General features: G+C 41.8%; 2 protein-coding genes across 2 annotated transcripts; one reads left to right on the forward strand and one right to left on the reverse strand.

Annotated features, from left to right (window-relative positions):
• Positions 1–4,338: 4,338 nt before the first annotated feature.
• LOC144719867 (protein hairy-like) lies at positions 4,339–5,870 on the reverse strand. The gene is made up of 3 exons (XM_078596135.1): positions 5,734–5,870; positions 5,518–5,613; positions 4,339–5,391 (listed from the first exon to the last, which is right to left on the reverse strand). Exons 1-3 carry the CDS (start codon positions 5,782–5,784, stop codon positions 5,134–5,136), a joined length of 405 nt encoding a protein of 134 aa, XP_078452261.1. The 5' UTR covers positions 5,785–5,870; the 3' UTR covers positions 4,339–5,133.
• Positions 5,871–8,460: 2,590 nt separating this feature from the next.
• Positions 8,461–9,730, forward strand: LOC144719868 (enhancer of split m3 protein-like). Its single transcript, XM_078596136.1, has 3 exons — positions 8,461–8,587; positions 8,700–8,795; positions 8,930–9,730. Exons 1-3 carry the CDS (start codon positions 8,537–8,539, stop codon positions 9,185–9,187), a joined length of 405 nt encoding a protein of 134 aa, XP_078452262.1. The 5' UTR covers positions 8,461–8,536; the 3' UTR covers positions 9,188–9,730.
• The last annotated feature ends 2,880 nt before the right edge of the window (positions 9,731–12,610 follow it).

The raw sequence follows: 12,610 nt of genomic DNA on the forward strand, positions 1-12,610 counted from the left end.
TTCTGTAAAGCTTATATAAGCTATCTTTCCCAGACAGATAGTTAAAATGACACACTTGCTACACACTACCAATCTCAATTTTCTGTTTGAATCTAAGCAGCAAGAGCTGCTTGTATATCATCGTTATGTTAAAGGTTATGTGGCATAATTCATCCTCTGAATAAATGTAATGTTATGACTTGCAAGTATAGGTTACTTTACATGTGGATTTGTAAATCTTAAGCTTTTTATTGACAAAAGATGTATGTGAAATCCTACTTAAAAGGGACACCCATTACGGCATCTGCAAATTACTTGTATGCAGTGTAATGAAGCTGCACAACCGTATAAATACATCACGGAGTAAGTACGGTGTCATACTACGTCATTGAATGCATTGTGTGGCATTGTTAATTTAAAAACGGGGGTAATATTACAAAGTGCGCAGTCTTGGTAAAGATAAAATTTCAGGGGCATTCACAAACTCAATGGGTGCGTGTTGGGTTTTTTTTTACCTGCGGGTGGCTCCTTGGGTTTCCCAGCACATTGCTCGGGATGTGATTAAGTGCTGGAGTTGCTCTCCTTTTTTTTGTCTCTCTGGACCATCTGCCAGCCGCGTGGCAGCGTGTGCTCACGGATGTGGCCGGGGGCCTGAGGTTCATGAGAAAATCCCTCCCACGGCACACGTCGCTTTCACGAGCCTGGGAACGCCACGCCTATTGCTCACAGACAGCCCCGCACACCCACTGAGCCATATAATAGCTTTGTCCTCTTTATTGTGTCGGGTGACCTGACAATGCTACAGGTTTCTTCAAAGCCAAAGCGACTCATGCCCACACTTGTTTATCGTCTTTAGTAAAACTTTATTTAAAATTTTGTACGGCGATTTTTGAAACAAAACATTTTCACAATTATTTTTCTTTAATTTTTTTGCTATCAGCGTCGTTGTCATGAGACTAAGGCATTTGCATTCAAAAGTCTGCAGCTACTAGTGCATCACCCTGTGTCAGAGAATGGCACCCAGAAGATGATGTCACAAAACGCCTCCTGAGGTCACTTCAATAGGCCTCTTTATACAACACACAAGGGACACAACCTTTTATGTGCCCCGCAAAGCGTGCTTGCGGAATGTCAATCCAACCAAAATAAGTCTCAGTCTTAACATTTTTGCGAAAACCAACATTTTATTTGATGGGGGTTTTTTTTGGTGTGTGTGTGTGGAGTTTATTGGTGACTGGCAAGAGCCCATGAACTCGGTAGACTTGTGAAGCCGGTTTAATGACGCGTGTCTGTCCCCCAGTCGAACCCAGGCGCTCAGGCGTGTCGACTCATGGCTGTGAGCCACCTGGCCACCTGCCCTTCATAAAAGCGTTATTTTGTGTTTGTATTGAGCCAGAGGGCTGCCGTCCACGCGGACGTCCGAAGAAGCGATGAATGGACCGAATAAAGGAAGACATGAAGACGGTCAACGGATCCCCTGAAGATGCCCTGGACCGAGCCAAATGGAGAAGACAATGCCGAAAAGCGGACCCTGCGCCACAGCGGGAACAACGCTAGGAAGAAGAAGACTTCGAGAAGATGATTGTTAACTTCAATTGCGATTTTGACATTTGTAAAATCCTATTTCGTGGACAATCAATGCAATGTAATTGTTTCTATTAAGCGTCTTCTTTAAATAAAAGGCAAAGATGAAACCTTAACAGACTGTTGGGGCAAGTGCTGTTAGCGAGCACCTATGAATGCCAGCACGGCACACAAGTGGGTGGGTGGCCAGCAACACCCCCATACCGCCTTTGTCTCTCCAGTGGAGATATTTACACACCGCACTAGGTACCCATTTGGGGCTGAATCGTCCTAGGGGAGACCCAAGGACTGGTTCAGATAATCGTCACTGGTGTTGACCGTGAGCAGGAATCGAACTCGGGTGGGCAGGTTCATAGCGCAGTGCACTAACCGCTACAATACCGCTCTCCACGAAATAAAAACAAGTTTTTATGAATGATAGGTGGCCAGTTGGCTGGGGGGTCAGAGCAATGAGATGGCACGGCTGAGAGCCTCGGTTCAACTGGGGCACAGACACCCGTGATTGAACCGGGTTCTTAAGGCTTGCGAGTGCATGGTCTCATCCCAGTCATCAATAACTCCGTAAAAAAACACCCCAATCACGTAAAATGTTGCTTTTATTTATAGAAGACAAGTATTAGAAACCATTTTATTGGATTGTTTGCTCACAAAAAAAGCATTTGACTGGGATTTCAATCATTCTAACATTTCTAAATGAGCTGCGTTGCTTACATTACCTCCAATCACAATCCGAATGCCCCATTATGGAGGTGACTTGTGAAAATTTTGAAGTGTTGCCAAATGAATGCATGACTGGCTTTTTAAAAGTACGTTTTAAAAATCTTCTTAAGTGTCTAATAAAGCTAAGAATATAATTTAATAAAGTGCATTTTTACAGCTATTATGCAGTGCGAATGAGCTCGCATACTCAATGATGCAGTGTGAAATGAAATCTTTATTTGAGAATGCACTGTAAAATTTGCGTGTATAAACGAGGGTTATTTGGATGAAACATCTTAATATACAGAAGACTGCAGATGTTGGGCACTGGTTGACAGCACTTGACTGTCTTACAGCTTGTCTGTGCTTCCTGAGCGATTGTCAGATACCATCCGCCCGAATATCTCTGTTTCAAACGTAAAACTTAAATAAATGTAGTGTGCAGTATTTAATTTGTACATATACAATTTGTACATGTAGAAATTACATGTAGAGTTTTCATTGATTTTTTTTTAAATGTACAGTCGTTTAATCAATCCACTGCTGTGGTTGAGGGCCTCCACGCGCCGTGCAGGCAATGAAGAAGACAATTATTAGAAGCCATACTTCAGCGTGCCTGGCGAGTGTTAGTTTGTGAGGTTGCGGTGGACTGTCTAGACACGGGTACAGAAATGTAGTACAACTGATCTTTCTGCCCTGCACTCTGTTGCCCACCACGTAGCCCCACAACCCGATGACAACAACCTTTTTGTGCATTATTCACCCATCCGGGTGCCATGCAGAATCAACCCCACGTAGTTTCCGAAATCTCACGAGACTGGGTGTATTCTGGGCGATTTCGTCAAAAAGGCTTAGTAGCATTTACTGCATATTAAATACAGCGATACACTTATAACCTTTAATTACACATTTCCGTACTAATTGTAGTGCATCAAAGTTATAAATGTATGGCTATTTTTAATACGCATTAAGTGTTTAATGTAACCTTTCCACGATGGCTTTTTCTATAAAATTACAGAGAAATTGTACAGCAAGTGACCTTGGACATTTTTCTCGCTTTGCCATTGTGGCAAAGTTGCTTGTGAATTGTTTGCACATTCTTTAGGAAGCCTCTTAAGAGTGGGAGGTCAATTATTTGGGGGGGGGGGTCGGGAGGAAGCTGATTTGCACTCTCTTTTCATGTCCATTATACTTTTAAAATGCAATGCGTGGGAGTACCAAATCCATTACTGTCGATGCATATTCATACAATGTTACGTTTCTGCTTTAATCTCCCAAAGGAGTATTTAGGTATGTGAAAGCATGACCGTTTGTAGCACCAACAGATAATTATCATCGGCCCTATGCAGCTCTTGTGTATAAACATTAGTTTTGTGTGTCCCTTGGCATCACCTTTTCAATTAGTGGCGGTATATTGCCAGGAATGATTAATATTTTGGATGCAGCTCTCGTGTATTAACATTAGTTGTGTGTGTCTCTAGGCATCACCTTTTGAATTAGTGGCGGTATATTGCCAGGATTGATGAATATTTTGCGAGGGGGACGGTGACGTTAGTGGTTAGCACAATGTGCAATTAAATCAGCGAGCCGAATTACATTTCCAGCCAAAACCAATGAATCACTGGCGGGTGATTTCAAAACTGGTCACCAACCGGTACCGACCAGCGTGGCTAAGTACGAGTAAAAAAAAACTCGCACGACCGGCACGGCTTGGGGAAGCACCTCTGATTAGCATGGTCGGCTACGTACGGTGCAAAATAAGTTCAACGTAAATTCACAACTTTCACAAATCTAAATGTATTTTGGATTAATGATTGTGTATATATCAATGAGGCTTGCGAACTTCAAGGCTGCAAGCTGCTCATTAATGCGGATAAAAAAGCAATGGGGAAGGTTTCATGATTCACTTCCCACTTCTAGGCACCGATTTATCTGTGGTGGATAGTTTAATAGAAATAGCAAAGCAGCAAATGATGTTGACAAACGACGTCGTTAAAGTGTTTTTGGAAAACAGATAAATGTTTTGATGATAAGCTTAGTAAGGGGATATTGTATATAAATTGACAAAATCATTAATTTCATATCAAAATGTTTATTGATTACAATCGAGTCTGATAACAACATTCATAAAGTACAAGGAATGCAAATAATACATGGGCAACATACAAACGATGTATTTTCTTTGCATGCAATTGGCACTTTTGCAGCATAAACTCTGCTACCGATACAGCACATTATACCGAATACAGTCGATATAATTAAATTTCCACAGGAAACAACATTTCTCGCAATAGAGGGACATTAATATGATGACATTACAGTCTACTTAATAAATGTTACACGTCACTAAAATGCAGGTACTGTAATTTTAAGAGTAGTGGAACGTAGAACTCTACATCTATTATGGTACAATACAGTAAAAATGTGTAATACCAATATAAATGTTAACATATGGTTGACAAACACAATAACAGGGACAGTTTTTCTTAAGGCACGTAGAAGCCACATTATTTTGGAAATGTCAAATCTGTCACGTTTAAACATGACTAAGGCCACAACAGATGGCTACAAACAATTCTTCATGGAAGAAAGTGTATTCATTTTTTTCCCCACAAATTCATATTCATGGCTACAAAAATACTCAAACGTATTTATCATCACTAAGATCAGTTGGGATCCATTGGACCAGATTCTGAAATTGTTTCAAAATATAAATTCAATATTTAATATTGGCCTTGCATGTCTTTTGTAACAAAGATAACCTTATTTACGTGTGCTCTTTTCGTTTTAAAGCAAACAAAAACGCCACACTAAGGATTAACGGGGAGGAAAGTGTTCCATCAGGGAGGAAGGCTTTCTCAAATTCTGGAATCACCACGGCCTCCACAGCTGCTCGCTCTTCCTCTTGGTGAATGTGAAGTCTTCTGCGCCGCTGTCCCAGCCCGAGCCGTGGGGCCCCGGCGAGAAGGACTGCCGCTCTCTTGTGGACGCCGCGTGGCCTCCAGCGCAGGCCCCCTTGACGTGGGCAGCGGGGTGCAGGGCGCCTGGCGTCTGCTGCTGCACCTTGCAGAGGTATTTGATCGTCAGCTCCAGGATGTCTGCCTTCTCCAGTTTGGACGTTGACGCATGCTGCAAAAAAAAACAACAACAAATTGTCGATCAATATAAATACATTACACTAATGATTGCATTTGATTAAACAAGCATTAAATTGCGTAGCTTACAAGTGTAACTCTAAAATCCATGTCTGCTCACCTCATGCTGGCTGCTGTCCAGAACGATGCTCTTCAGGTGCTCCAGGAGGTTATTGATCCTGTCCCGTCTTTGCTTTTCCACGAGAGGTTTTCTGACCTGAAGAAAGAAAAGGAGAATAACATTTAGTAAATATCAACGTACTCTCCATGATCACGTCCGTAATGTAAACCATTAGTATGCTGCAATTGTCTTTCTCAATATAGAAACAGTACTTACTTTGCGGGACAGTTGGTAAGATGAGATTTCCAAAGTTGCAGTGGGTGCCATTCTGAGTTCTGACCGCTTCTTCTCTCACTCTTGTGCTTGCTTATTGCCTTTAGCTTGGATGCCAGGAAGCGATCTGCTCTCAGTGAGAACTCACGCTGCCTTTATACTCGAGGCAGCAATACGGCCTCCACAGCCCCTTTTGTGCGTCAGATTTTCCCACCATCGAACCACCAATCAGGCTGGTGGGAACGGCGCGGGCTCAGCGGAGCTCTCATTGTTTCCCCCAGAGGAACATCTGCCGGTGCTGGCCGCAGCAGTGATGCGCGTGTGTGCCCGGAGAGCATCGCCACAAAGGACACGGAGCTCTAACTCCTCGTGTGCCCTGCGTGCAGCCCATGGGAAAGCCACTCCCCCAAGCAACTAGAACAATCAGATGATTAGACTCACCTTAGAGGAGGGCGTGCGTTTGGATATGAGGGGGGGGGGGCAGGCTCGTGTTGCTTTCATGGCTCGTATTGACAAGACATCGCTCCACGTGCCCAGAAATGTATGACCTCACTTCACCCAATAACCCCCTCCACTACGTCCTAACTAGTTCATACTTCTCTGGATATTCACACGCATGTATTGCCATCATGTAATGATGACAATACATGCGTTGATATTTAATAATATCGTACCAGTTTATACCAGCTTTGATTATGTCCCCCCTCCTTTACCTATTAACAAAAATGCAAACACACCTAATGTCCTTAATTAATAATTGGGCTTTCATTTACAGTGTCATTATTGATGTAAAGCAAATATTCTATTTTATGTACTTACAACCATGCAATGGTCCTTCCCAATAATTATTAATTCTGATAATCATGTAATATAATATATATAAGTGTTAAAAATGTTGGGAAGTTAATCATGGGATATGATTTGTGAACACAAAAGTAAGGCTACCACCTTTGTTTCCCTAGGCCATCTGTCGGCCGCGTGGCAGCGTGTGCTCACGTACGGACATGCCCTGGGGGTCTGGGGTTCATGAGAACAGCCCTCCCACGGCACACGCCACATTCAAAGCCCTGGGAACGCCACGCCCAACGCTCACAGCCAGTTTGGCACAGCCGCTTAGCCAAATAATGCCCTTGTCACTTTTATTATATCAAACAACCCCACTACGTAATGCCATGGGATGCTCGGAATTACTGACGGACAACATGCACACGGTTAGGTTAATGTTAATTTTGGAATGTTCGTTTTCAAAGTCGATGTTTTATGTTTCCTAATGCAATACTTATTTTATAAAATACAATTATGTTTACACATTGTTTGATTCTTCAGTAGAACACAGAATCTTCTTGGTTCTTTCGGTAAAGTCACGTAGAATGGAAATAATAAAATAATAAAATAAAACATAATAAAATAATTCTCACGACGTTTCGGCCACAACGCAAGCAGCCGTCCTCAGGTGGAGAGCAGGTCTGTCGAGTAGACTCTGTCTACTTACCGAAAGAACCAAGAAGATGAATCCCTGCAGTCACGAAAGCTTTAAATCGAAAGAACACAGAATGTCGTGATGTAGATCGGCATCCTTTATTTTCACATTGAGGGAACAGCAGAACACAGAATGTCGTGATGTAGATCGGCATCCTTTATTTTCACATTGAGGGAACAGCAGAACACAGAATGTCGTGATGTAGATCGGCATCCTTTATTTTCACATTGAGGGAACAGCAGAACACAGAATGTCGTGATGTAGATAGGCATCTTTTATTTTCAACCAGGTGAGAGCACATTGAGGGAACGGGTCTCTTCTTCAAGGGAGACCTGACTTCAAAAGGCAAGTGCCAGATTTAACAAAAACGATTGCACAGCACGTAAACTAAGTTTTTGCTGTGACGGTTTCACCTGAAGACGGAAGCTTGTGTTGCCTCCGAAACGTCGTGATTTTTATTGTTTTATTTTTATTAATTTTTATTTAATTTTTTACCTACGTGACTTTACCAAAAGAACTAAGAGTATGAATCCTTGCAGTCACGAAAGCTTCAAATCTAGAATTAAGTTTTAGCTATTATAAACACATCCGCTGAAGTTAATTTAAACTACATATAGTTTTCTGTGATCAAGGTGATTTCAGGAAGAAAAAAAACGATGCATGCTGAAACGTACTCTTAAAATTACTTTATAAACATTAACAAAAACCAAAATATATCTATTTTAAAACAAATACAATTCAAAGGTTAACTTTCCTTAACACAGTTCTGTACATGTTTTAGTAATCACAACACAAGTGTAATTTCTGCCATTTTTACGTTGTACAAATTGATTTTTTTGGCTGTAACCTTTGGGCACGCTTCCTATTGTTTGGGGTGACTCTCATGTAGATGACAGTGCTGTGCATCTCAGAGGGTTGCTTGCTTTCTCATTTGAAACCCACACTTGTTGCCAAAAGGTGATCCTAATTTACTAATTTCCCTACACGTTTCGGGGGCGTGGCTTTCCCATGGGCCGTACACATGGTGCAGAAGGATTTGACACTTGAGGGCTTTTGTGGACACCCACGTGTCACTGCTGTGGCCAGCATCGGCAGATGTTACGCCGGGAGGACAATGAGAGCTATGCGGAGCCTCTCGTTCCCACCAGCCTGATTGGTGGCTCAGTGGTGGGAAAATCTGACGCACAAAGGGCCTGCAGATGCAGCATTGGCGTCTCGGCTATATAAACTGCTCAAGTCTGGCACAGAAGCAGATCTCTTCCTGGCATCCAGGGTAAAGGCCACAAGCAAGGACAAGAGTGAGAAAATCAGCAGTCGGAACTCGCAATGGCACCTACTGCAACTGTTGAGGCCTCCTCCTACCAACTGCCACGCAAAGTGAGTACAATAACGTGACCTCAAGCACCATATCATTTCCTGCAGTGTTATGAATTTATATTACAGAATAACATGAGCAACCAGAAATTAACAGCTTATCTTCTTTCCTCAGGTCAGAAAACCTCTTGTGGAAAAGCAGAGACGGGACAGGATCAATAACCTCCTGGAACATCTGAAGAGCATCATCCTGGACAGCAGCCAGCATGAGGTGAGCAGCCATGGATATAATTGGTGCACCTACATGTTTGTTATATTAGATTTTAATTATATTTAACAAGCTATTAAATCATATTTTATTGTACATCTGAATAACATTTGTTTTCAATTGTATTTATTTTGCAGCATGCGTCAACGTCCAAACTGGAGAAGGCAGACATCCTGGAGCTGACGATCAACTACCTCTGCAAGGTGCAGCAGCAGACGCCAGGCGCCCTGCACCCCGCTGCCCACGTCAAGGGGGCCTGCGCTGGAGGCCACGCGGCGTCCACAAGAGAGCGGCAGTCCTTCTCGCCGGGGCCCCACGGCTCGGCCTGGGACAGCGGCGCAGAAGACTTCACATTCACCAAGAGGAAGAGCGAGCAGCTGTGGAGACCTTGGTGATGATAATTCAGAAACCAGTGACTTTTCCGTGAAATATGGTGCAAAGAAGCAGTTTTATGTAAGCAAGTTGTCAAATGAAAATGTCAACTTCTGTGAAGTGTGTTGGTAATAATTTGTGCGGTGTTACAAATGTATTCAATGTAAGATTTTAAAAATCGCCTCCTATAATTCAGTTGTATGGATTTTGCATGGATTATATGAATCTCTTGCTGCGAGTTGAGCAGTGTCGGTAACTGCAAGTACTTGGTATTATTTTAATTTGGATAATTTTCTTTCAAATAAAAAAAATCGCTATCTTCAGAGAAGACTCTTGTAGCTACAAGTTGTAGAATTATACCACATCTTTGAACGCATTAAAGTGTAGTGATTCATTTTTTTAAATGAAGTTTTGAGTTGGGTATTAAATACCCGTGTTTATAGCAATAATGTGCCTAAATTAGGGATGTTTTGCACTCTTTATGGTGATGAATGCATAAAAGGGCTCTTGCGAAACATCGCTGTTCGTGAATGTCAATAAAAGCCAATGTCTCAAAAGCCAATAAATGTCCGCGCTGAATTGTTGAAACTCAATACTGTATGAACAGTATAGTATGATATTTATATAGTCTTCTGATTTTAAGACTTTCCAGAAGATAAGACGCACCCAAGACTTGTGTGAATTAATTTATATTGACACCTACACACGAACCGAATTGTATAACTCACCGCCAACTTCTGCCTTTATAAAATACGGGGTAAAAAAAGGTGCGTCTTATAATCAGTGGATTACGGTAATCACTAATGTTGTTGTTGGTGGGTGATTCGTTTTTGAGAATTTCATTCTACCAGTAAGGTTTTAAAATTGGTTTTAAATACTCAATATATGTGCCTGTGTGCAAGTAAATGGTCATTCACTTACGTTATGTAAATACAACACATTTAATTGGGCCGGCAGCGTAACGATCGTGGGGGTAGGGGTTGCCTTGGCCCCGGCTGGTGGCCAAAGCTACGATTTGGGGCTTCCTTGACAGCCACCATGAGATATGTTTTCAACAACAGTGTAAAATAACAAGCACTTGTTCCAAACGCCGTTTACATTTATTGTCATGAAAATGCTTAAATTTACGGTCCACGTTTTATTTTCAAATTAATTAAAGCAGGAACGTTTGGCACCTGCAAATTGCGCAAATCAAATTATTGGGGCCCCCTTAACTGATAATATAGTGACTACGCCACTGAGTTGGGCTACACAGTACGTATATGTCCTCACTCTTGGTTTTATGACAGATTTTTGTTTCAATCCTGGCTTTGGATGAGGAATATGCGTGCAATCCCTCGAGTGTAACACTAGATGGCATCCGGCTGTAGTGGCTTCCATTTCGAGTGTTAGTCCATGGACCCTGCATAGAATTCGGTACCACAGGGCACACACATGAACCGCAATACCTTGTTGAGCTCGTCAAGGAGCATTAACCATCACGTGAACTCCGGTCATCCTCACAGCCGCTTTTGGCTCGCCATCGAACAGATGCACTTCTGCGGCCGTCTGGAACGCTCTTCCTTCCGATATTAGGAAGCGACTGGAGCTATGCACTTTTAAATTATCTCGATTGAAAACTCATTTCTTTTGAACTGCTTTTTGTGTTTAGTTTGTTGTCCTTCTCCAGCACCTCAGATGATCACGGTTGGCTCCGTACAGTGCGAAATAAGTTCAACATATGGCGTATACAGGTGCTGGCAAATATTTATGGATTCCAGTTTGTATATCTTGATGATGAAAGCAAATTACAGTACAGTAGGTGATTACATCATTATAAAATAAGGTTCTTGCATAATTAACTTATATTGGTCATTTAAATGTTGGTACAACTCACGTTTTACCTTCTCAGGTAAGAAGGTAGTACATACGACTTGCATGTTTCCCAGTCTGGAACGCTGTATAAACTTTGACACGATAACTCATCGCGAGATTTACAACGACGACTACTCCCTCTCCAACCCCGAGGAATTCCATAAATTGTCACAATTCTTGTCGCGATTCCATCGGAGAATCGATTTAGTTTCTGTTCTGATGACAAACGATAACAGGTAAAGGAGGACCCGTGAAATGCCTTGCTAACGCTCTGGATAACCCCCTCTAGAGAGTAATTTGGTCTACTCTTCCACTGTGGCCAGACGTCTAGTGAGAGTATCTTCACGAGTGGTTCTTAACCTGGAGTGCACGCACCCCCCTGGGAGCGCGAGACATGGACAGATTTTTTTAGAAGGTAAATAATCGAAACACAAACTAAGCACGGCCACGTAAGTACAACTACTTTTTTCGGTAAAGTCACGTAGGTAAAAAATGAAATTAAAATTAATAAAAATAAAACAATAAAAATCACGACGTTTCGGAGGCAACATAAGTCTCTGTCATCAGGTGTGAAGGTCCCACCTGATGACGGAGACTTGTGTTGCCTCCGAAACGTCGTGATTTTATTGCTTTATTTTATTAATTTTAATTTCATTTTTTTACCTACGTGACTTTACCGAAAAAACGAATAGTATGAATCCTTGCAGTCACGAAAGCTTCAAATCTAGAAATACAACTACTTTGTTTCATCAAACCCTATGTGTTTGTTAACATTGTGGGGGTTTCTTTACGATTGAGAACCAAACGGGTGCAAGGCTGCAGTGAAGGTTAAGAACCAACTGGCCTACACTTTACCCACCACACAAGACCTCGATATGAAGTAACGTGCGGCGTACCCTTGTTTTATGGCTGGTGCGGATAGAGGCGAAGGTCGAGTGGAATTGATCGTTTTTTTCAATCCTCGCACCGAGAGATCGAAGTCAGAGCGTCCTCTGGATTGCAAGTCCATTGTGCTCACCCACAACACACACGGAGATCGCACAAATACATCTCAGTTACAGGTGTGCAGGGGATGTCCGAGCCATCTTCACGCGCAATCTCCGCACTTTTTGTTTCTAGATTTGAAGTTTTCGTGACTGCAAGGATTCATATTCTTTGTGTTTTTTTCGGTAAAGTCACGTAGGTAAAAAAATAATAAAATAAAAGAAATGAAAACAACTAAATTAATCTTCTTGGTTCTTTCGGTAAAGTCACGTAGAAGGGAAATAATATTTATATTTTTGTTATTTTATTATTATTTTATTATTTCCATTCTACGTGACTTTACCGAAAGAACCAAGAAGATGAATCTCTGCAGTCACGAAAGCTTTAAATCAAAACTAAATGAAATCACGACGTTTCGGAGGCAACACAAGCCTCCCTCATCAGGTGTTAAAAGGCAAATAACTAGAGCTACAGTTATTTTGCTGTGCCTTTTTACACCTGATGAGGGAGGCTTGTGTTGCCTCCGAAACGTCGTGATATAATTTAGTTGTTTTCATTTATTTTATTTTATTAATTGTTTTACCTACGTGACTTTACCGAAAAAAACA

The sequence above is a fragment of the Lampetra planeri genome, chromosome 7 (assembly GCF_965212315.1).
Source record: "Lampetra planeri chromosome 7, kcLamPlan1.2.h2, whole genome shotgun sequence".
Lineage (NCBI taxonomy): Eukaryota > Metazoa > Chordata > Hyperoartia > Petromyzontiformes > Petromyzontidae > Lampetra > Lampetra planeri.